At 45.8% G+C, this 26654-nt stretch overlaps 1 protein-coding gene across 1 annotated transcript in view; it reads right to left on the bottom strand.

Moving 5' to 3' along the window:
• Positions 1–3674: 3674 nt before the first annotated feature.
• The window catches only part of LOC146198155 (uncharacterized), a 32250-nt gene continuing 9270 nt past the window's right edge, over positions 3675–26654 (bottom strand). The window contains exons 2-3 of the mRNA XM_084593487.1: positions 14553–14882; positions 3675–7791 (exon numbers count right to left, since the gene is read on the bottom strand). Of these exons, the coding sequence (XP_084449613.1) occupies positions 7536–7791; positions 14553–14882 (586 nt within the window). The 3' untranslated portion in view covers positions 3675–7535. The remainder of the gene's footprint in view (positions 7792–14552; positions 14883–26654) is intronic.

Raw genomic sequence — 26654 nt, forward strand, 5'->3', positions numbered from 1 at the left:
TGCCTACCAAGACATTTCTTCATTATAAGGAGATGTTTGTGCCCTGGACGGTGAATTTACCGGCTGTGTAGCGTGCCCGAGATAATTGATCATTGTTTTATTCTGTGTCGAGATGCTATGTTCTTTTGGGACATATACTACAACGAACTCTTAAGAAGGACATCGAAATTACATCATACACTATTAGATTTTTTCCTGTTGACAAAAATTCTGTTGTGCCGTGTGATCTATTTGTGGTGATGGGACTATTCAGTCCTTGGAAAAGCCGTATGACGGACAAACATACCGAGACACCAAGATCGTCCAATCCTTGTTTTGTGAGCAGTGTGCTTTGGTGAAAAGTATATATGCTGCACGCGAAGAACCTCCAAACTGGTTGCTGTATACATAAAGACGCTTGTGCGTGCCTCCTTGAATTTTGATGTTTTAATGGTGGTGCAGTGCCGATTTCTGGATATGGCGGGCTCGTATTAAGCTGCCCGGTACAACAAGTTTGAGTAAGTGAAGTTTTTATTTCTTTTACGGAAGTTTTCCCATGCAATAACGAAAAAAAAAAAAAAAAAAGAAGCCACAGTGGCTCTATGGTTAAAACGCACGGCTACTGAACCCGACCACCAGGATTCGAATCCGCTCCGTGCCGATGACGTTTTATTTATTTATTTTTTTAGGGTGAAAGCACTACGCGCGTACTATTTAAATCACCATTAAAACTACTAAGTCCTATTGGACCTTGTGAGGCCCTGAAGGTAATTCGCCGACACTCTGCAAACTCTTGAGTTGCAGCCCGGTTAGTAGAGCTTCCGTTCTAATAAGCAGTTTGCTTTCAAATGAAGTGTACGCTGGTATGCCCACAGTCGTGCAAAGAGTCCACACAACCGTACGTGGGACCAAGAGCAGCTGCACCATTGTCACTGCGCCACTACGCTCCACTTGTGCGGGCTCTATTCATAGTCGCTCATTTTAGAACACACAACGCAGTTGTGTCTCGGTTAGAGCAAACTAGTGGCATGTAATAAGAGATACGAATAAAAATGATTACTTCGGGATCCTTGGTCTGTCATCACGTTACTTCCAAGTCCTTGGGCTACCGTTACAGTTGATTCACATTTTGGCGCCTGCGATTGTCGTCGCAAGGAGACGACGCACGGTACTGGGATGACTATGTTCTGACGCGGAACTGCATGTGCAAAAGTGGTGAGACATACTTAGCGTCTGTGAGCAGCAATTGCATCTACGTACTGGCCACATGTTTCTCTTTAGCCACAGAAGACTGATATGGTGTGCTTCAAATTTCTCTTGATCTCTTGTTGAAAATGACATAGTCATTAAAAACAATACAGAAGCGAGACGCACAATTTTAGTTATAGGATGGAAATTACTCGCTGTAAGTGTTCGACGTTTCAGTGACGTTTTGCTAATGTGTTCGTTTTATCGTATCGCTTCCCTGCTCTCCCTCACGGTGTTTTCGATGCGACGTACACAATATGTATCGTATAGTACGCACGTTCAACGATACCAATTGCCTTTTTTAAAGCAAAATGTATTTTTGTTTTTACAAATTGGCTTGTCACGATCCATTATACCGCAGTGCGCATACTTCCATTTGTGCGTTTAACCTCATCTTGGACTGTATGCTGCACTAGATGGGAAACCGTGGCGAAGAAGTATATGGGGGGTATTAGGTTCTACTGACGTAAAAGTCAACATTAGTTTGCACATTACAGATATTAATTCTTTTACAGATTCTTATTTGAAAATTAGTTGTAGTTTAGCTCTGGTTAACCCTAGTTGAATTGCGAAAGCAACAACGGAAGAGTTTTTTTTTTTTTTTGTCTGCTACATTGTTTTTCTATCACGCCCTATCAGTGTAAGGTGTTATATTATTGGGGACACTTTAGCTCATTCTTTAAGGGCATGCCGCGAGAGCGTAAGCTACCAGCGCACATATAAAGTGACGCTTCAACCAAGCCGTATGGACGTGCCTATAGGGTAGCGAGAATGCAAACGGTTCTGGCAGGCTGATTCTGGTATCACCCTCCCATATAAAGAGAGCGACCCGAGTTGGCAGCTCCTGCCAGTGGCATAGGAGTACCGTGAATTCAAATGTCATGACAGGCTGATTTTTTTATGAGGAGACCGTAGCTACGCCTCTTCACGGCGTAGCTGCGGCCACTCGACGTCTCACTTTGGCTGTCGTAGTATTGCTTTCGCAATAATAATAATAATAATAAGAAAATACGCACATCTCGCTACTGTTTGTGCAGGAATATTTTACACCGGGCGGATATTATGTACACGGGGTTAAAGTGCACGATTGTGCATAACATTGGCCAAGTTCCCGACTGTAGCGTTGCGCCCACAGCATTCTCTGTATGCCCTCTTTATAACAACCTGCTTTACACATACAGCGATGTGCGGGTTGAGAAATGATTCGCCGGCCGCTCGTCGCAGTCGCGACTTCGCTGCAATTCAGGAACGACGACGTTGCTGTAACCCGTTTGCTGAGACCACGCTTTGCTCAACCGCGGCTCGTGCTGCACTCGGTGGTGCGCAGTTGGCGGTAACCCAACTTGCCCCCAGAGTAACAGAAGGTCTGTTCGATTCGTTTGCTCTACATGAACTGGTTGCCACGGTTCTGCACTTCATTGTTCGTTTCTGCGGTGGAGCATGGCATCCTCTGTACGACGCCGTTAATTCCAAGAAGTGCAGACGTCGATCCAGTCCACAGCCCCTCTGCCTTCGCCACCAAAGCAGACGATGGCTTGAGCGATGTAATAAACAGCGATGAGACTCAAGTTAGTCCTCTCGCAGACGAGAGCGATGCCCGGGTTCACCAAGGAAACTACTACTCGCACATCGCACTCCATCTGTAAACACTTCTAAAACTGCGCACCCCGGCAGGGGTGGCGCAGTGGTTACGGCGCTCGACTACTGTTCCCAAGGACGCGGGATCGAATCCCGGCCTCGGCGGCCGCTTTTCAATGGAGGCGAAAAGCAATGCGCCCGTGTGCTGTGCGATGTCAGTGCATGTTAAAGAACCCTAGGTGGTCGAAATTTCCGGAGTCCTCCATTACGGCGTTCCTCATAACCTGAGTTGCTTTGGGACGTTAATCCCCACAAACCACAAACCAAACTTCTAGAACACGTGCATTTTACACCTGCTGGAACAAAGCGAAGAATTCATGACACTTCATTGCGACGTGCTAGTTGAAAATTCATTAACCTTTTCGGGATGTTTGGCGCCGGTTCATGAGAGCGGTACACAGGTGACCTCGTTCTGGAAGCAGACAGTGCCGATGCGTCATTTTAACTGTCGGAACTGGCTAGCGCTGTACGCTTGCGGCATAGTCGCAGAACATTACGGAACTAGTGCAGCAAGTGCAGCCGAATCGAACGGACCTGGAACTGACGAAATTTCAATTTTGAAAAGCATTCACTACGTGTATTTAGCGATCCTGAATCCTTCGAAAACATTCAAGACCGCCAAAATCTCGGCAAGCTGATTGATGTTTTTGTTTCCTTCCCGCTCTCGTGATAGGTTTGGAAATCGAACCCGTGACTGTGTATAGAGTAGAACACCGCAGCGCTAAACCACGCAGAGAGCGGATAGCACTCGTCATGCGAAGTAGGCAAGGCTGATGAATAATCAGTCTCAAGGAAGAGAGGCACTGCAGTAAGTTGTAATATACCTTTATTTCTTTTTATCATGGGCTTGTAAGCTCAGAGGCACTGGAATACTGCGAAGCTTTGTGATACTATACAGCGTCGTCCACTAGTGTCTGATGTATGGCTGCACACAGGTACAAGTACAAATGCAGTGGCGAAAGTATTTAACGAGTGCGTCAAACACTAGCGGCTGAATCTTTATTATCACACAGAAGTGGCATATGCCATGCAAGCAGCGGACGTATTATGCATATGCGTGTATCACAGCGGGCAAGCGGGAAGCGCTCGCGTTTCCTGGACTCCCCAGCTCCCTCATTCACTCGTCATATGACATGTTATCTATGCGCTCTCAATCTCTGTTAATGCCTTTTATCGATCATTTGCACACAGAAAAAACGCTAGCGGTATTTTTTTTTTTTTTAGCGCGTCTGAATACTTCGTTTCTTATCATCGGAATATAATGACAGAGCCATTGCGCTGCATCCTCCATCTTTCTTCGCTGATATTATTACCATGAATAGCTTCCGGCATTCTGTCACCAGATGAAGAAAAGACGGAAGGGCCGATAAATCATTCAGAGTGCCCATAGGAAACGCACTTGAAGCAGTGATCATGTTAAAACTACGTGCACTTCTATCGTTAAAACGCATGTGTTAATTTTTTACAGCGCTAGAAACCACTGTGCATCGTTTCTTTTTTTACCTGCACAAACAGGACGAGAACTGAACATATCGTTACTGTGTGTCGAATTCGCGTTTTCTCCTAAAGCCATATATCATTAGAGTTCCCGCCCCACCAAACTCCCGCTGCCATGAGATATACGAAATTGTTTAGCATCGTGATGACATCAAGGAGGACACGTGACCGCGGACGACCAATCACAGATAAGCGATTCACAGGAGTCAAATTGAAAAATGTCTCCTTGCTCAAATCGAAAAATTTCATATCCTGCCTCAACCATCGATGGATATTGACGAATGCAGGAACAAAACTGACGCAAACACACAGAGAAAAACCCAGCCGAGAACTGGAATGTATGAATCTTACATAGCGTTATCGTATTTTTCATTAAAGTTAAAGGAGGGAACTACAAAGGCGAAAATATTTATACTTTTTGCTGCTCTGGCGCTGCTATTGTAGTCCCAGGCCTGCACTTGTGAGGCTTCTGACGCTGTCGGCGAGATTGTACTCACCACTGAGCTTCACGGACTCTAGTAGAAACTGCTCTTTAATTGGTCCCAACTGTCTTTAAGCGAGCGGCCTGAATCAACAATTCTTTCAAGGAGTGATAGTGCCGACTGTTTCTTTATCAGGGTCCTTAACATGCCTTCTCTAAATTTGAAAGCATGACTTGGAATACCTCCTCGCGGTTTTATAGCACAGAATATGCCACAGCTTCGACATGCGGTGTCTATAAGTAAACCTTGGAAGCATCCATTTGTGACAGCAGCGGCGACCTCTTCAGCCAGTGGCTATAAATAATGCAGGTACGACGATGCTTTGAAAGCGCCATGCAACACTAACAGTTAACCGTAGCCAACACGTTCGTCAAGAAGTAAGCATTATTTTCCCGTATCCTTTAAATCATTGAAATCCAGTACACTGAAACTGCTTTCAAGTTTCACTCGCAATATGCAACATATAACAGCGAGAATCTTCCACAATTGTGGCGGCGCCCAGCAGCTCTTCTGCGATACTCTTTGCTCACTTGTGACGCGACAACTTGTAGACCTTGGAATTTTTCCACAGCGAGGAAGATGTTTTTGAAGCATAACGATAGCACAGGATTTCGCTGCGTTAATCGTTTTGCACTCAACCTCAGCTGCAAGTGAGCGAGACGCGATGGGGAACTCGTCACCTAAGCCTTTATGCTTTGTCACCCTCTTTGTCACTCTCTTAGTAGGCGAATATGTCTACTTAGGACTAGTAGTAACCGCAGATCCGGACCATGGAAGGGAAATAATAAGGAGAATAAGATTGGGACGGAGCGCATATTTAGCAAGTCTAGCAGATTATGACTTGCAGCTTACTGTTATCGCTCAACAGGAAAGTATACAACAGTTGCATCTTACCTGTACTCACCTATGAGGCTGAAACATGGAGGCTAACGGAAAGGGTTTTACCTAAGTGTAGGACAACGCAGATGGCTATGTAACGAGAAATGGTACGGAGTAACGTTAAGAGACAGGAAGCGTGCTGAGTGGGTCAGAGAAATAACTCAAGTTACTGACATTCTAGTGGAAATCAAGAAGAACAAATGGGCATGGGCAGGACATGTAATGCGAAGAGAGGATAACAGATGGCCGCTTAGGGTAACAAACGGGATTCCAAGGGAAGGAAAGTGCCGCAGGGGATGGCAGAAAGTTAGGTGGGCGGATGAGGTTAACTTCGCAAGCGTCGAGTGGATGTAGCCAGCACAGGACCGGGTTAATTGGAGGTATATGGGAGAGACCTTTGCCCCGCAGTGGTATAGTCCAGCTGAAGATGATGATTATGATGATGACGTCACGGCTCGTTGTCGAGCGGACGCCGCGGTAACGGTAAGCGTCACCTCGAACATCAGTCGGAGAGCTACACTGTTCTAAAGACGCGCCGCCTCTGTAAGCGACGCATTTTTGCTGAGATTAACCGCTAATCCAACCGCTATCCACAAATAACGAACCTCTATCTTATATCTGAGGCTGCTTTTGTTTGCCTCGAACGTAGTAAAGGTATTCCAAGCAAGAATGAGGCGATGTGTTCGCAGAATGAGGAGCAACTATAGCTTCGCGGGACTGCTCTCGGTCAGGGAGGGATAGCAGAGTGCACCGCTCCGTCTAAAGCGCCTAAAGCACGTTAGAGTATTGAAAACAAGCATAGTTAATCGGCCCTCCATGTACTGTACCAAGTAATATATACAACCGCAAATGTGCACACAATAGCAACTAAATGCGGCCTGATGATTACGTGTCTGTGAGACACACTGGGAACATATACAAAATGCATGGCACACTGATCAAATCTACCGAGACGTGCAAAGAAACGCCGATCATTCAAATAACTCACTGACCTTGGCCTTGGAGACATGCGAGACAACCAGCAAACACAGCTAACAACAAGCAAACAGTGGCAAATGTAGCCTTGGTTAGTAAGCTGGGCACCCACGCTTCCACGTCATGTAAAGCGAGCAGAACGCTGCGGGGTCATCTGCGCACTAGCGAAGAAGACTGCAGGCACGTCGTCAAACGGCAATGACTGCGGTGCGCTCTCCGTGACTCTCTGAGCGCGCTTCTTGGCCCTCATTGAAACGCCGTTCGGTAAGCGAACACTGTTCTCCTGTGAACAATTAAGTGCGATTTCAAGAGACTCAAAGGCGATCACTGCAGGCATACGGACGTGCTTGCCGTCCCATGCTGACGTGGTGCTGGAGGCAGGAACCTTTCCGCCAAGCACTTCGTCGTGAATATCACGAGTAGTTCGACGTTCGACATAGTTACACAAACAGCAGGCGACGATGAGGTCCGGTGACAAAGGTGAAGCAACGGGGACATACTTTTCCAGGACTTGACCTTAACTGTCATGCTTGCACAGTTGCTGCAGAGGGCGCCTCTGTCAGATCGCAGCGTCAGAGATGTGAAAAAGAAGTCTGGAGACGGCGAATACACTAAGTGTGGCCGTGTGGTTCATTTTCGTCTGGTGTATAGTTCAACTTCGGCTACACCTTTCCGTTGCTCCTACTGCAAGGCTCCTGAAAAAGAACTGCACCACCAGAAAACGCCCAGCGAGTCGACCTAGTCCATGGATGTCATTATAGTCTCTGATCATAACGCACCTGACGCGTTCACCTTTTTGGCCACGACAATCTGAAACTTTGACCGCACGTTCAAGGATCAGCCCTGGAATGCGGCGACCATCACTACGAGTCCAAAGACGAAGTAGAAGATGAAGTAGACGCCCTTTCGCGGCAGACAGCGCGACGTGAGCACATCCGAAGTCCAGTTGATCTTTGAAGAGTTCCTGAGCTCTCCGTACATGTCGACCACCACGTACTCGTTGGACATGAAGTCTAGTGGCAGCGAGCAGTTGGTCACATTCGTGCACGAGTACGTTTCCGGGCTGAAGCTCTTGGACACGTCATACACCATCCTGCGTAAACCCCCCGAATCCGGCAGTGAGATACTCGATTGCCACTTTGAAGTTTATGCGCCTCAAAGAAAGAAAATTTAAAAGTAATAATGCTTTATTGCCCGAACTGTAAGTTTTGTAAAGAATATCTGGCCTGGAAAAGCCTCCTAGGCTTGAGTGGCAAAGCCCAATAGGCAAAAGAAACACGCATACATGCAATTAAGGCATGTTTCAACTTTCGAAACTAGATAAAGCACCGCACACGTTTGCTAAGCGAAATATATATATATGCTAAAGAAAGCATGTTCTGCACTTAATTCTGTTATTCTGATACGTCGCGAAGAGCAAAGGTCACATGACAACATAAGACTTAAATGCAAAAAAAAAAAATTCTATGTAATAAAAACTTCAAAATCGTTGAGTACACCTCTTTGTACTCATACCAAGAAACTTTAAGGCTTCAGTACTATATATGAGATGATGTAACCACCATGACTTAACGTAATAAGAGAGACGACGATGAAGATGAAATTGGGCCGTCGCCCTGTCTCTACCGATTGGCAATTTTTGTTCTTTTTAAGCTGTGTTCACTTCGCCGCCTATAATGTCAGCTGTTAACGCTGCCTAAAGATCCCAGGAGCTTCAGAAAGCCTCAAGACGACCCCTCCAGTGCACCCATCACAATGCCAACGTTCACTTCGTGAGGCGCCCAGGCCTATCTCAACTTGGCCAACGGACATGAACAATAACTATGACATGGAAAGATCGCATGCAGTTGTCACCACCTCTACTGCTTCGCCTAACCTTCCACCTCAAGGATGTTTCTTAAGCAACTCAGCACCTACTTCATCGCTACTAAAGTCGCCGCGTCCAGCTTCAGGGGATCAACCGACTTCAGCTTCCAACAGCTTGCCTACTCCTGTGACCATTCCTATGCGGTCTCTTACCGATTCAACAGAACCAGCTGCAAAGAAGGTAAAACTCTCTTCAGACGATCATAATTCGTCAAGAACACCATCGAAATACGGGCTCCCTGACGCAGACTGCTCCTTCCGAGTACATATTAAGCCTACATTTCAATATGACATAACGTCAATTTCTTCAAGATCAGTGCAACAGCTTATTGACCGCGCACTGGGTACAACAGGCTACCGAGGATTTATTTACCACCGTCCCTCTAATTCAATCACAGTGCAAGTAGCCTCCCTTGGCGATGCTGAGAAAATCTGTCATATTGATAAAATATATATCAGTGACTCTCAATATGTACCTGTGCACGCATACCTAGCATCTGGACCTGGCTTGCAAAGATGTGTCATTTATAACCTGGATCCTAAGGCACCTCCAAATGAGGTTATGGCGGATCTTTTATCAGACACGCACTCTGTGCTAAATGCCCGCCAACTAGGTAACCGAGGCACATTTCTTCTACTTTTGAAGGGTCCTTTAGAACTCCCTACTCATTTGTTCTACAACGGGCTGGTCGTTCATCCGAAGCCTTTCCGGCCTGCCCCAGTGTTTTGCTACCGATGCCTACGACAAGGCCACATCAAAAAAGTATGCCCTGCATCCGAGGACACTTTACCAAAACAATCAGCGGACGGCCTCCCCTCCTTCACGTGTCCGTTCTGTAAAACAAACGATCACGACATTACGTATCCCAAGTGCCCTCGCAAGAAACGTCGTGTAGTACATAAGCCTACTTTTGATGCAGTCAAGATTTCAAACCGTTTTGCTGCTCTATCAAACCACACAGAGGAGGATAGTACTGACTTGACGCCAACATATTTACCTCCGCCCTCTCAAATCCGCTCATCTTATGCATCTGTTTCGAAGCACAGTTCCCGTACTCTTCGTCAAACGGAAGATGAATTTCCACCAATTAGTTCCCCTATGCCTAACAATATTTCTGTCATAGATGAAGAGATTGCCAAAGTTCGCCAACAGCTTGATCACCTTTGCAAACGTCGGTTAATCTTACTGCAACGTTTGCACCAATCGCCTGTTGAGCCTACACGTCAAGTACATCATCGCTCTAATGAGTACAGTCATTTTGAGTCAAATTATGCCCAACCTCAAAAATCTGCAGCTACTACTTCAATGACATCACTGATTACACTGCTGCAGAAACTGCCTGAAATGATAGCATCTGTTCTGCAAACTAATGGCCACTAACCATAAATCCCTTATAATGCAATGGAACTGTAGAGGTCTCACTAACAAACTACCTGAATTGAAGCTCCGTATTCAAGAAGGAAAACTTAATGCATGGGCTTTCCTTTTACAAGAGCATAACGCTATTCCACCTCTATCTGGTTACTGCATATATCACTGCCCCTCGATACCCGACCGCCGCAGTGGTCTTGCTCCCGGTAAAGCGGCAATATATGTTCATTCATCCACTCCTCATTCTCCAATAGACCTATCCCGTTGGTGCAATACCCGTCAAGAAGTGACCGCCATTGTTACTAAGCCCCAACGTACTCCAGTTATATTGGTATCATTTTACGCACGACCGATATCTACTGTACTCAACTTTGGATGGCTCACACATCTACGCACCTCATACCCAGGTGTACCCATACTTGTTGGAGGAGATTTCAATGGACCGCACACAGCCTGGGGTTATATACAAGACTCTAAGCGTGGACGTCAAATTTACGACACATTTTTTGACCAGTCGTTTACACTTCTCAACAGTTTGACAAAATGTACCCGCCCGCGTGCACCGGCGTCGACTCCGGACCTTACGTGGTGGCTAGGCCCTGGGAATCCTCGCTGGAATTGCGAACCAGACACTTGGGGCAGTGACCACTCCCCCATTTTAATCGATTTTACCTCAAGCACACTACGTAAAATTCGCCGCAAAATTCACATTACTTCTTGGGATACTCTACGTACAGATGCTCGCCTCATCTCAATAACTCCTGATTCGGCACTTTCTACTTTCATGCAAGTTCTAAATCAGCACACCATGTCTTCAACCATCAATGAAGACCAACCAAACCCTGACCTTCACCTCCTTAACCTCTGGGCACGGCGCAAGCAAATGGACGTATACGTCAGTCGGCATCCGTCCAATAATATTGCCATAGCAGAACTTCATAAACTAACCGCTAAAGCCCGTCGGTATTCTAAGCACCTTCTACACAAACGTTGGACAGACTGGTGTTCTCACATAAGTACTCCGATCGGAAACCGCCACCTATGGCGTGTGTTTCATTCAATGGAACGAAAACCCTCAGTTAAAGACTACGCAGAGAGTATTCGAATAGCCCTGCGTCTTTCACCGCAAGAATTTGCCAAGCAAGCAGCTCTTCAGTTCTTCCCCAATTATGACTGCCAACCTGCACCGGTTCCACTCAGTCTCGACAACCATCTCCCAGAAGAGAAGATCACGAACCCTTTCACCATGGCTGAGCTGATCGCTGCGATTGAAGATATCCGCCCAAACACCACACCCGGTCATGATGGTGTGCCTTATACACTATTCCGCAATTTAGAAGGTGAATCATTGACCTCACTTCTGAGAATTTTCAATGAAATCTGGATTTCCAGTGAAATGCCACCAGATTGGAAACATTCTGTAGTAGTTCCCATACCAAAGCCCGGAAAACCACCTACAACCTTTGGTGCTCTACGCCCGATTTCTCTTACCCCAACTATCTGTAAATTGTACGAAAAGCTACTTGCCATTCGAATATCCTGGTGGCTTGACCATCATCACAAATATTCGTCTTCACAGATTGGCTTTCGGCCTGGTTACGGATCTGAAGATGGTCTTCAACTTTTTGCCAATGAAGTAATATATTGTTCATCTCACAGTCGTCTCGTCCGCACAGTCGTGGCAACAGATATCACGAAAGCCTACGGTAACATCCTCCACACAGCGATCCTCAATACTATGTCATCACTTGGAATGCCCTTGCAGCTTTGTCGTGCAATTCACGCGTTCCTCTCCCACCGAACGTTTGCTATCCGTGTAAATGGAAAACCAACAGGACATTTCATTTCTAATCGTGGAGTACCGCAGGGCTCAGTTTTAGCCCCAACTTTGTTTAATATTGCATTTATTCCTCTCATACATGAACTTGCCTCAATTCCTAATATTAAAGTGCTAGCCTACGCAGATGACATTACTATGTGGTCTACAAACCGCTCAGTGCAGGTGCAGCAAGACTCCCTGCAAAATGCCATAAATATCCTTCAAAACTTTCTCAACAACACAGGCCTATCCCTCAACCTCACTAAAACATGCTTTGTCCATGTGGGCAATAAGGCCGGCCGCAGAAGTTTCAAAGCTAATCCATTCGCGCTGAGAATTGACAATACACCCCTCCTTGAAGTGGAACATACCAAGGTGTTGGGTCTCCATGTACATTCTTCAGGAAAAGGCACAGTTTAGCTATCCGATGTACGCAAAAGTGCCATGAACACACTGGGACTAATTCGAAGAATAGCAAATTGTTCTGGTGGTGCCCGATCAGATACCGCTCGCCGACTTGTCCGCGCTGTCTTTCAACCGCGGCTTCTATACCAGGCACAGTTTCAGAAACTGACAAAACGGCAATGGTCTACACTCGAGGCACTCAACCACGAGGCCATGCGAGTCATTACGGGACTGCCTCGATCAACTCCTATCCGTCTGCTCCAGGAGTACGCCCACCTTAACTCGCTGGCAGAATTAACTGCCCAAAGACAGACAAACAGAGCAAGAAAAGCTTACCTTCGTCTTGAATTAGAGAACCAACCACCTCCATGGGACTACTACCACCTTACTTCTAATAAGCCACTACTCACCAAGAAGTCGCAGCTCTCATCATCATTCCCAATAACGTCTTGCGCAACACATGATGACTGTATAATTTACACAGATGCAGCCGTAACCCCAACAGGTGGTTCAGTTGCTTTTATAAGCCCAACCCACCCTCACCTGAACACCAATCGAAGTTACCTTACCGACGCCAAATCAACTCTTGCATTCGAACTGCAAGCTATCTTAAACGCCATAGAAGCGTTACCTGCCGACCCTACGTTTAAAAAAGTACAAATAATGACTCACTCTAAAGAAGCCTTAAAACATTTAAAGAAAGTCCATGGCACTCTTAGGGTCGCACAGACTATACATGCTGCTTGTCACCGTTAATCCAGTGACTATAACCATTCACTGGGTTCAAGACAACAAAAATTTGAATACCATAACAGCAGACGTGCTTCCTCATGCAGATGATGTGTCACAGCCTATTCATGATTCCTTGCCACCGGATCCACTCCTGACCCATTTGACATCATCAGCATCCCTCAGGCAGCGTACACGTGCTCTAATTCCCCCGTGTACGTACCCCCTTCCCCCCAATCTAACAAGGGTGGAGGAGGTATCTCTGAGACGGCTGAGGGTCGGAGTGGCTCTTACGCCCGCCGTTCGACACCAGTGGCAAAGTACTACTATTCCAGTTCCCGACAAATGCCCACACTGCGAAGAACCGGCTTGCGACACCACTGTACGGCATCTAATATGGACATGCCCAGGAACTTCGCATATGCGCAACACCATTCTACAAAAAGCTGGACTTTCACCAAGTAATGACTCTCATTTCCACTTATGGACAACAAACAACATTTATGCACGCAGTTTGTGTGACTTCTTGCACATGGCTGCGCTCCACACATTCCTGTGACGCTATACCACCACCTTTTATGCCGTGTGGCAAACTCAGCGCATGAATAAATAAATAAATAACGTAATAAGAAGTAAAAAAAGTTGTGTGCGAAATCATTAACATAATATTCGGCTGCATACCCAAAAATATTTTTCAGTTTATATTTTGCTTTGATACAGCTCAGCTTGTACATGGAACGGATACTATTCTCTGTGTTACCTGCTTTGATGTTACGTATGCGCCTGCCATGCACTAAAACTCGCCAGTAAACCTTGGCACCAAGGATGCACGCTGCTGCATATACGAAGCTACCCTGACATGTTGCGCAGCCGTTCGAGCTTGCTTTAGCAATTTTGACACACGAAAGAGGCCAGCTCACGAAAGAGGCCTAAACCTGCCCTCAAGGTTCGAGTCTGGTGTAGCTGCACGACTTAGCCACGTCAATATCACAATAATTATGCACACCCATCATCGCCTTGAGAAAGGTACAGTCATTCAGGCTTGCTTGATTGATACTTTGAATGGCGAACTGATAATGTAATTATGACTATTTAGGACCATACATGGCAAAATTACTTTTGAAAATGAATTAAATTACATTACTAATTACTTTGCTGAAAATTGCAGAAAAGTAATTAAATTACGTCACCCATTACTTCTCCCAAAAAGGAATGATTTTACATTACAATTACTTTTAAATTACTTTCTAGTTTCCATCCATGTAAAAACTAAGTAAACCTATAGTAAAAAAAACTTGTTCTCCAGACGCGAAGCACACACATTCTTTCGTCTTACCGCCAAATTCCGTCCCATACAGCTATTCCTTCCCTCTTTCCTATAGCACTTGCCATTAGAAAAACAAGACCAGAGCAAAAACCGGAACAGACCAGACGCACTTCAGTAAAAGTAATTTCGAAAGGAATTAATTACTTTTGCTGCGAAATTAGTACCACAGGTAAATCATTACATTACTAAATTACCAAACGGAAAGCGTAATTAATTACATTACAAATTACCAAAAAGGTAATTAAATTGCAGTAATTTCAATACTGTAATTCAATTACTGCCATGTCTGTTTAGGACCTAGCAGAGGCAATAAAAACACTCTTGTAACGAGCTCACCTGTCAAGGTAGAAGTCGGCGACTATGGTGTTTGGAGTGACGTAGAGCGGCGGGTTGGAGGCGAAGAAGACGTAGTAGAAGTCCGAAGCGGACACGGCGTAACTAATGTTGTGCCGGTGGTCGCGGCGATCATGTGCCGTTCCGCAGCTGTAGGTCCAGCGCAGCGGCACGTGGAAGAGTGCATTGTTGCAGACGCTGATGCCCAGCGTCTCGTTCAGCATCAGGCCCTCGCTGCTCGAGATGGTTGAAGACTGGTCGTCCGACTCCGGCGACGACTCCTCTTTTGGCTCGTCCGAGTCGGCATCCTCGTCCGACTCGTCCAGGCCACGCCTGTAGCGTCGCGCACACAAGGGAGAATGAATTTAGTATACCCATTAAGCGCATTTTGTACAAACGAGAAAAAGAAAAGACAAGGTGCGAAATCAAAATAAGCAGTGCGATTGAAAGGGATGTATGTACAATGTCGTCCACTCATAGTGCGAATACGTGCATCAGGTGGTCGCCCTTCTCAAAGCGTCACTGCGCCCTACTGCGGCCACGCAATGGAGGAAGGCCATGGAAAGCACCAGATCCCGCTGTGCCTGCGCCATTTTGCTTCGTCGTAAACAGTGGTGCTCTGGATAGCGACCACATGCTCGCATGTTCGCATTAAGAGTGGACGGCGCTGTACACGGCCAATTGAGGTCTGGTATTTACACCCCCGCCGCCCGCGCCTTAATTAAAAGAGAGAGCACTAACACGCACGTTACAGCACAAGAAAACTGAGATCCCACTTTCAGTTGATTTTTAGAGAGCATATATCTCGAATTCGTGTATATACGAGCGTAACGAATCCGTATCTAACCGTGATCGGTCCGCGTCCAGAAACCGTAGAAAGTTTACCGTGTGATTACACGGCAATGAATTGAAAGAAGCAGCGGTTATGTCACCGTGGTATTGCAGCGAACAGTCACTGAGTGCGCGAAACAAACGTGTAAGCACCTTTCTCCCCCCGCTTCACCTGCACCCGCGTCCAACTCCTCAGGCAGTTTGAAGCCTTACAACACAGCACACGCCAAAAGCCAACGTCCATTTTCCTCTCAAATAAAAGAACAAGATAAGGCACGCAATGTAAGCCCAGAGCGCGGACTCCGCCTTGCTATTTGGAAATAGATGACAGCGGCGCCATAAAATAACAGCACACGAGAAAATATGATTAAAAACAGTACAAAACAACCTCGCAGCGACAAAACAGCTCAGGGGAAAAAATACAGCAGCAGCCCATGTAAATAACAGCACACGGTATAAAACAGCACAGCCACGAAACAGCACATGTAACAAACAGCACATGAAAAAAAAAAAACAAGAACTGTGCAGCGTAGTACGGCACAGCGCAGCGGGAGCGGTGAATTTTATTGTCATAACCGCAAACGGTAAATGACAAACCATACGACAGCGTTGTTTGGAGTCAGATATTACTATTCTTGTTTCGATATGCCGGAAAGACACCTCAACGAATTTTTAAATGTGCATTTCCACCGTTCGATATCCCAAACAATACCGCAGAATAAGAAAATATAAAAAAATCATCTTTTATGTTGACTGCCTATAGAATGTCGCATTATATTATATTATGCCCTGAGGCAATAAATATCGACTTAAAAAAAAACTGGTATTTAATGAAAGCTATTATGAATTATTTTTATTTAATTACAGTCTCATCAAGATCTCTTCGCGTACATGATGGTTACTTTGCTGATAAAATTCATACTATTGTCCTCCTGGAGACTTGATTGAAACTTGGTAGTTGCTTTTCAATAAAGCTCCTAAAAGCGACGCCTTCGACAGCGCTGAACGACATCCGGTAATCGGCTACGATATAGTAGATCTTTCTCGAATTATTTATTTTCGGTGCTATGTAATAAGACTTTCATGATGTTATCTATTTTTTTTTTCTACAACGCCTGTTCAGTCGTTCAGTCGTGTCCGATTCTTCGTGACCCTATGGTCACGCCACGCTTTCCGGTCTCTCACTATCTTCCTAACATCACATAACTTCATCTGCAGCGCCTCGAGGATGCCATCTAACCATCGCATTCGCTGCCTACCCCTTCTCCGGTAACCCTCAACCCTTCCCAACATCAAACCTTTCTCCAGCGACTCCTCTGTTCTCATCAGATGACCAAAGCAGCTGAGCTTTATATTTAGAATTTGACCCTCCAATGAGCAGTCAGGGTTTATGGTCGACAATATCAACTGATTTGATCTTATGGCAGTCCAAGGATCTCTCAAGAGTCTCCGCCAGCACCACAGTTCTTTTGTGACTGGCCTTAGGGTTTTCTTGGCAGGAAATACTGGAGTGGGTTGTCATTACCTTCTCCAGTGAATCACATTTTGTCAGAACTCTCTGCCGTGACCTGTCTATCTTGGGTGGCCCTACACAGCAGAGCTTACAACTTCATCGAGTTTCGCAAGCCCCTCCGCCACGACAAGGCAGTGATCCATGAAGGGGATCCATGTGAAGGCTTACCTAAGTATAATTTGTCGTGAGGATTATCCGGATGGAGGTTCCGCATGCAGTCTAAATAAAGTCCAGAATTTGATTACAGGGCGAATTAGTGTTAAAACAATGCAAACAGCCCTAAATAGCTATTTTACAAGAAGGTGCAACTACGAATATATTTTACTTTCATGCGCCGGCAGAAATTGTATTAGTCATTTCCTCTTCCCTGGAGATCGTTATCGCAATTGGCCCACATCAGTATGGTTTATTCTGTCTTTGAGATTGCCGCATGCCACCACTCCCACGCCTTGCCACAACTGTGCGCTCTTCTTTTTCCTTGCCCTATTGCTTGAAGACGCCTGCCTTCATCCCAACCATTTACTGCTACTAAGGAGTCATATGCGTTCTTGGACTACGACGCACATAACCAGATAAGCCAGGAAACAATCGGCGTAGGTGCGCTAAAAGACGTCGATTATTCCGGTTAGTCTATCTACGCTTTCTTACGCAGTGCGTCGTTTTGGCATGCTTTTAATGCACCCTTGACAAAATTATATATTACCCCGGATAAATGAGCAGATTCTGTTTTGCAAATTAAACTTGTGAAGGGGCCACTATAATGCCACGAAATATCCCCTGTGAAAAGGCTTTTCTTAAACAAAAGAGAGAAAATATTCTCCTCAAACAGGAATGTCCTTGCTTCCTTTTCGGCCGTATACGGCTGTTCACTTACTTTTGGTATCATCGACACGCACGACCCTATGATTTCTCTCTATTAGCGAAGACGCGCTCTCGCTTCTTCCCTGATGACAAGGCCGCAGAAAATGTGATAGCATGCACGAAAAATTTCTCAGTACGCCATTTTCTACAGCAGCACACCTCTTAAACAATGTCTCAGCATCATCTATCAAATTCTCCACTGCAAATAACCTCTTAAAAAACACACTTCAGGGCACAGCTGCCGCTGCCATTCCCTGAACACTGACGGTGATCTTTCTGTCTACATTATATTGCTGGCACTTTCTCTCTCTCTCTCTCTCTCTCTTGGGTTTTTTTAATGGGGTAAATACTAGCGGTATTGGGAAGGTCGCGTGATTATGTCACCCCCTCCACAACAGCTTAGAACAAAAATGAGGTACCTGACCCGCCGTTTCGTGTACAGGCGTGACGTAACTGACAGCGACCAAATGAAATTAAAACGAGCGCGTATGATCCAGAAAGCCTGTAACACAACAAAGTTCCGCACGCATTTGCAACAAGAAGCATAGCCGGACTTCACGAATGGATGTCGCACGATATGGCGAAACGCCTATCACAAACGAAACGATTCAATAAGCTGGCTTTGCAAGGAGCCGATGTTTTGTGCATGATCGTGCGCTCTCGCGGTCTCTCCTTTATTTGCTGCACACATAGAGGTATCCAACCAGCTCTCAACTAGAAGGGGCAAGCGCACAACTTTGTTCAGCTGCTTTCCTCTGTTCAAAGTTTCCCATATATATAGATATTGATCCGCACTTATAGTGCCGTTACCAGCGCCTCTAGCCCTAGCTGTTCGGTTGCGCCTGTGAAAGTGTTTTCTCTCGTATATATTTCCAACTAGAGTGAAAAAGCTTGACTTGTCGGTGCATATTGTGGTGTTAGTGCAACAGTAGCGTAGCAGAAGACTGAAATACACAGAAGCAGCGACGAACAGCCCATGAGCTATAACTTAACCAACAGATGTTATTTTCTCAAGCGGCATATATTTACGGCGCCATAACATGACTGCGTGCTGTCGCAGCATCCTCGAACAAGATCGATATCCTAGAAGCGCGAGAACTCATTAGAGCAATAATTTAAACTGAGGCACGAAGAAGGTTAACTTTTCTTTGAGAAATATGTTGGGCAAGAAGAGATATATTGTAACGAGAAATGTGATTGGAGGATGAAAAGATACATATATATTAGGACGCACACGTGTTGACATGGCGTGCTTGTTCTTATGTTTACAGCTTGTTCTTATCTTTATGTTAAATTTACAGCCCAGGGATCTACTTCTGAGCGATATTATGTGGCTCGTAATGCATTCTTAGGTTTTCATACTTGCTGAAGGCAAGAAGATTTTTCGTCCTACCGTCTCGAATGGCTAGGACTTCCACAATTATTACAGAACTCATATTATACGGCTTAAAAGCAAACCCCCTGGGCTGTAAACGTTTGATAAAGGCTGTACATAGCTCGCATTTCAACGACACTGATATACTGTTCGCACAATTGATAACATGTAGTCATGTTCTGATGTATAGGTTGGTTTGTGGTTTGGTTTGTGGGGTTTAACGTCCCAAAGCAACTCAGGCTATGAGAGACGCCGTAGTGGAGGACTCCGGAAATTTCGACCACCTGGGGTTCTTTAACGTGCACTGACATCGCACAGCACACGGGCGCCTTGCTTTTCGCCTCCATCGAAAAGCTGCCGCCGAGGCCGGGATTCGATCCCGCGTCCTCGGGAACAGTAGTCGAGCGCCGTAACCACTGCGCCACCCCGGCGGGGGTGTTCTGATGTATAAGTATATTGCTTAAGAATTTTTTTTTTTAGTATGGCGTACGGTTTCTTCAACTCTGTTCCTGTGACTCTTTTTGTTTCCCTGCTGGCATCTTCGGCTTTGTTATGTTTTTTTTTTTTTGGAAGCGATTTAAAAGCAGACGAAGCAGGAAATAAACGTAAAGTAAGTTGCAATTCACTGAAAGATTGAAACGTAGGCTGCTTGAAGTTAATATAAACAAAAATAACTGTATGCATGACGCTGCGGCATAGTCACGAAGCGTGGCATATTCATTTCAGACGCTCAAGGCGCCTAACAGGTTAGACGCAACAAGAGGACACATGCATGACGCTGTGCCATCCGCTCGGACCTGACTTTCTTGACTAATTTAAGATATGAGTCCTGCTAAAACGACAATTTCTGCCCTTGTTACTGCTATTAAGCAGTGAGATCTACCAGAATATGTCAATATTGCTTGTGAACATTGTTGCTAGTGAGCAATACGCGCTCTTGCTTGGTGTCAGGTGTACACATTTTGTTTTCTAGTCCTTTTGGCCGTTGAAAAATCTCCGCCTTCAACGACGAAGCGGATACTGCCCTGGTCAAGAAAGCGAGTGGGAAACAGCGACGATAACACTTGCAAGAGAATCCCGAAGGTGCGTCGACAATGAGCGCCAGCATTGTCTCAGCGATACAATGGTCGCGCTTGTATAGTATACGCCCTGTCAGCCTCTTGGCTTGTCGCTTGCCAATCGGGACTCAGTTGAAGGGCAAGCCGTTGCTTCGTGCGCGCCGTGTAGCTCCCGGTGGCTGTCACTGGCCGCACTCTTTCCGCCCTTATCTGTTTGTCCTGTCTATCTCCATGCACACATTATACGGGAAGCTTCAGCGAACCTTCGCTTCAAGCCGTTCTCCAACGGTATTCGGACCTTAATGGTTGCCCTGCAAGCCTTGAAACGATAGCGTTGAGAAGCTGAGAAAAACTAATTAAAATGGCAACGTCATGTCACGAAATATCGGCTGCAAATCTTTATCACATCTCTCGGTACACACTTTGCGTGCTCACGTCACTTTTGACGATAAGAGACTGCATAGTGCTAGCTCAAATATACACGGATGAAGAAAAAGTAGGGGACGACACAATAGAACTTTTGCGCACACATTCTGTGATCTTTTGCAGTAAAACCCAGCCAAATCAGCCAAGATTGTAAACCTTACTTTGCAGAGATAACAGGTATTAAAAAAGGACAACCCGATTGCTGAAATTACAAGACGAATAATAATTGCCGAGAAAGATAAAATTGGTTTGTTTTTTCTTAATTACAAGGAAAAGTGTAGTTGAAAATCAGCTACTTTGAGCAGCTTGATAGTTTGAAAGTTTGCGTGATGTTCTTAGAGTCACTGTTCCATTCCGGAACTTTCAGGAGCGTGGCTGAAGTCATGGTAAACTTAGCGTGAATATGAGCCCTATCCCTATTTCCCGGATTCCAAGTTTCGTTGTAGGGCTTATTCTAGTCGGAAAGTCAGTACGCTGCCGTGATCGGAAACGACAACAATGACTTTTGCGGCTGCAGTAGTCGACTGTGTACTTATACAGTAATTCTGAGTCACCTAGGCTTTCACCGTCCTTTCGTATAAAATACAAGATGGCGACAAGAATACCTGAACGCTGAGTCGTCTATAGTTCTTCAGGGGAAGACATAACATTTAATGCTACTTAGACTACACTGTACACTGCAGCCACGAACCTGCTCGGTTTCTTGTCGTCTTTGCATCGTTTGAAGAGAGAAAGCAGCCTTGTTATTAGATGGATGAGGCTTATCTAACCACTGGATGAGGCTCACGTGTAAAGCCCTTGATATTCACGGTTACGAATTGCCCACTACTGACTGCTCGACTTTTCATTCTGCGTATCAGAGGACCGCGGATAAGTTGAGCGAAGGGTAGGCGCATAAACATGACGCGCATTGCAAGAGTAGAAAGAAAGCTTCGCATTTAAAGGGACATTGTTCACCCTCCGGTAGAAAATATTTTCTTGCCCAGTGACTGTGAGGCTTTCCGAACGCAAGGCCGTAAACATTTTTTGAAACAGTAATTAATAGCGTAGTTACAGCCACCGCAACCAACCGATCTGGCAGTGTCCCTCTTCTTACATGCCCTCTAAGAGGTTTTTCACTCTCCTGATTGGCCGTCTAGCCTCCACAGATCAAATTCCTTTTCCTTCTCCGTATTTAGTGGGAGGCACGCTGTCCATTGGAAGGCTGTAGGGACGGCGCAGCTCACAGAACAGTACTTGGATCAGGGATGATGATGATGATGAAAACTTCATATTTAAGTCCAGCGGGGACTGCGCGCGTGCGACAACAAAACGGGCGAGAGAGAAGCGCGCGGCGAACGGCTAACACAATTAGCGGTCTCCGCCTACCTTTCACCCGTCAGTCAGATAGACGGACCAGTGGATGCCGTCTTGGCTGTTGACATCACCGTCAAAGGTCGGCTACCAGAATATAGGGAGCAAGGAAACCGGATTTCGAAGAGGAGCATGATTTAGAGCTTTGATTTGTATTTTAGCCGCTTTCCGGCGCGCGTATTGCTGTAGTATTTTGCAGAGGCCATCTCCAATTATCAAAGCTTTGAGCTTGTTTGTTTAAAGTACATACCGTGGAGAGCGGTCCTTTAAAATAAATGCTAAGATAACTAGATTAGCATCAAATAACCTGAACGCTCCTATTGATTAGGGTTGCTTGTACATCCGGTTTCAGGAAGCTAAAATGGGCGAATGATTCAGAAAAGAGTCATATTACTGCGCCGACCAGATGAATTTTGTGGCCGGAAAAAGAGGCAAGGGTGTCCATATTCAGTCAGTGCACAGCGCAAGGCTTTAACGTCACAGACGACATCGAGCCGATATTTACGTTCGAATGAGACCAACCAATGTGCTTTAAGCAATGCACTATGTGTTTTGGTTAGAGCAATATTCGTAGAACATTATCTACGCCGTCTACGAATGCGACCTATTCACGAAGAAACTGGTGCTTCTGGAAAGAAAATTTTCTAAAGAAATGTTCGAAGCGAATCTTCGGTAATCGTTGTTAATGCCTCGTCAATATGCACTTCTCGGACGCTCGAGGGCGGCCGTTTTGCACTTGTCTGTATAACAATTAGGAACAGAACACCGCTGCCTATAGTTTACTAATAAGAAGAAACAAGCGTAATGACTATGACGTAATAGAGACAGCTCACTGAAAAAAAAAAAAAAACATATAAAAGGAATTGTGACTGGAAAGCTATTTACACTTTCTTCTCCTTTAAAGAATTTCAGTGCCGCCGCTTCGGCTATCCCCATTAGGCGAAAGGAGCAGTAAGTAGGCGGCGCCGTAACGGTAAATAGTGTGATAACAAGCGTTCATCCGCGACCTTTGAGGCATGCGCTGTGCAAGGTCAACGCGACAAGCAGCGGCGACAACAGCTAGGGGAGAACGCAGTGGGGCACGTAATTACGTGTTCTTTTTTTATATTTTTTATTTCTGCCTCGCTTTCCTGCCAAGCTGAGCGTCGGTTGGAAAATAACGCGACATTTTCCTCCAGCCGGGTCGCTTTCCTTCGAGGTCGCGATGCAGAGCAGCGGAAGGACTGCATTGATACCGTAAGGCGAGCGAACGAATGGCAGGCAGAAGAGCTCCCAGCATAACGCGCTCGAGTTAAGACGAACTTGGCGCGTGCTTATATTTGTGCGCGGCCGGAAGGTAGGATTAACGTCACTGTGTTTAGAGAAAGCAAATACTACAAGGACTAATCTCGGCTAGCAGTTTGCAGCGATTATGATGTTTGTATTGGTCTTCTATTTTATGCTCCGCCCGTCTTCATGACATATGGGCAACCACACCAGCAAATTTATCCAGGGCAGACGGCCTCAGCGTTGCATATGCTCTCCCGCTTTCCAGTAAGAGCTGTACTCCTGTGAACACATGGTGAACACATGGACGGTGCACGTAAAACTTGGTTGACGTCGTCCCCACCACTATCACCATCAGTGAGCTCTGTAAGACAAAAGTCTTTTCCGTTGATTTGTCATGAACCTTGTCCGCCTGCGCCAGCTGCGGTCGCCTGATTCCCGCGAACTTCCCAGTCCGCCTACCTAACTTTCTGCCGCCCTCTACTGATCTTGCCTTGCCTCAGAAGCCACTCCATCACCTTATATCTTCTTTTCGCTTGGCATGTCATGCTCATGTCCATCTGGTTTTCATTTAAAATGCGCAAGGTCTGTGAACCACTCCCTTCCTGTCCGTTCACGTTACACCCAGCACATTCCTTTCCAGTGCTGTTGGTTCGTCCTCAATTCAAATTCCAGTCTTTCCGGTAGCCTCCATATTTGTTCCCTATAGGTGAACGCTTGCAAATATTACAAGTGCTTTTATCCCAACGGGCACTGGAAAGCAGCTACTCATGACATGAGAGTCTCTTCATTACTTCAAAGGAGTCCCCACTGGGATTTAGAGGTTCTCCAGTTTCACACGGTTTGCAGCGGTGAACGATACGCCAACAGAGCGCCTACACGACGATGAGTTAACAATGATTTGTTGACTTAAATAGGAAACGAAACGAACATTCGAGGAATGATTCTTAAACACAAAAGTTTCGAAAGGAAGCGGACTGTGTAAATTGCAAAACAACCACCGTTATACTGATCTTATTGACGGACGTGTTGTTCTTGTGCCGCTGTGCTCACGTTACGAAGTAATGCAGCATGAAACAAAAGTTCACTAGCGCGATTGAGCCTTCACGTGCAATTCACTTTTTATAATTAAATATAAATTCCACACGTGCGACGACAGTTATGCTAATTGAGGTTATATCGATGTTGTCACGCGCTGGGTATCAGGGTTTTAAGCACAGTCGCCACTATACGCCCATGCTTTGTCTGCACATAAGTCTGCTTTTGCTCGCAGGCCCAAGGCTGCCGTGTCACTTGAAGCTCGCATCTCCACAGGACGCATCGTGGCTGGCACTTGAAATCAGTTTGTAGGGGAACTACTAACTCGAGTAAATGAAAGCATGGCAGACATGAAGAAATTGATGTGGGCCACACAAATCCATTGGTCCTTTAGGGTAGATTCAAACGGAAGTAAAATGTTATAGGGGCAGTACAGAGAGATGGATGGGGACAAGAGATTAGAGAAATTTTGCAGGAAGAGCGTGGCTGCAGCAGGCGCAGCACAGCCTTGATTTAAGGGTTGTTCTTAAGTACGTCCTGTATTGGACGTACTTAATGGTGATGTCAAGTGGATGCAGCTAGCACAGAACCGGGTTAATTGGAAAAATATGGGAGAGACCTTCGCCCTGCAGTGGGTATAGTCAGGCTGATGCTGATGATATTGATGACGAATGGTGATGTTGATTGGGTAGTGGCGCACGTTAGAGCGGCTTTCGAAGTGTTGAGCGATGGCCTTTGAAGTCTTAAGTAGTGCACGTATTTTGCTAATGAAGCTACTTGGCGTCGCGTGTAACGTGTGCCTCCATGCGATATAACAAGGCAAGAGTCTTGGTTGAAACAAAAATACGCGTCGGAACGCTCTGCATTTTACGAAAGAGACAGCTGTCTATAAGTCATCAGTGGTGAGTAAGCGGTGCCGGTCACCTTTGTTGCTATGCGGCAGAGGCCACAAAAGCAGCGCAGATCCCGACAGGCATCCGTCTTCAGTGCTCGGAAAGCGCGAACACGTAACAAGACGGATTGGCAATCGCTGACGAGGCAACAATGGCAGGCCGGCACGTCCACGCCACCGCTGCGATGGCGAGACTAAATCGCGACCGGAACGCTTTCAGTACCCTCGCGTGCAGTGCGTCTATTCCTATACGCTACAGCTCCGCCCTTCGCTTTGGCCGGAGGCATGGGGCGGGTGGTAGTAAGAGTCCCGGTATCCTTTTCTTTTTCCTGTCAGTAAACGCGTGAAGCATCAGTCCCCAAAGGAGAAATGGCAGGTGCGCTGAACGAGCGCGCTCACTAGCGTATCCTTATCCATGGACATTCCTGCGACAACAGCTACGGTGACACGTACACGAACGACAAGTTGTTGCCTTCTACGTGCGCGCTTCTTTCGGACTATTTCTTTTTTTATGCCTACTCAGCCGGCAACTGCATTTTCAAACAATTTCTGACGGAGCGTAGACCTTGATGCATGGCTTTTTGTGCAGCTGTCATTGTGAGGAATGTGAAATTCCGTACATTAATTTTGGCGGCCAAAAAACAGCGCTGCCGTGTCTTGTCCGCTTAGAAAACAAAGGTGTCTGAAGAAAGCTTCCCCAAGCCTCATGCAGCCAACTTCTATCACTGCCAACGACTACACCGAAGCGGACTTTTTCTGCCTAACAGGGAGGAAAAGAGCACGTTTGCTTGGGAGGTCGACAACTGATACGAGTTCAACTTTTCATGACTTCTGCATAGCAACCGCTATTTCATGTATGGCTGACGTAAAAAAAAGTTCTCCTTGAGTTAGATTTTTTCTTTTCACTCTGTCTATTCTTTTTCTCGCCTTTTATACGGAGAACTGTAGCGGTGGATTATATTCGGCACCAACAATTTTGAACGGAACTGCATTCTTTGACGTACCACCCATTTTGTAGTCGGGGGTGTGATGAAAGCGATATGTCGTCCTTTCAAATCGCTCCGAGAAACAACGCCCAACCTGCTTCGCGCACTTGGAAAACAAATATTGCTGTTTTAGCCGCAGAGGGAAGACAAATTTAACGAGGCTATTTTCAATTTTATCAACATTGTATTCCTCCTTCATCTGTTTTGACTGTCGGCAAAGGTCCATAAGAGCACGTAGCATGCAACTAAAACGAGTAGATAGCATTAGGATGAATTAACAACTGTCTTCCTTGGTGCTGTGAGCGGCAGCCAACACGGAGTAAGTTGCAAAAGTGTAACATGCACAGAACCGGAAAAGTCAAATGCAACGTCCCAGCGAGGAGATTCCATTTATTTCAGATCCATTTCTTACAGTTAATTCCACCCACTTTAAACATTGCGTTCGAGAACTTGTAATAGCGGTTGCTTTCTTTGGTTTACTCACGCCATGAGCATCAAAAGGTCGC

The sequence above is a fragment of the Amblyomma maculatum genome, chromosome 2, assembly GCF_055883805.1.
Source record: "Amblyomma maculatum isolate TAMU_Amacu chromosome 2, ASM5588380v1, whole genome shotgun sequence".
In the NCBI taxonomy this organism is placed as follows: domain Eukaryota; kingdom Metazoa; phylum Arthropoda; class Arachnida; order Ixodida; family Ixodidae; genus Amblyomma; species Amblyomma maculatum.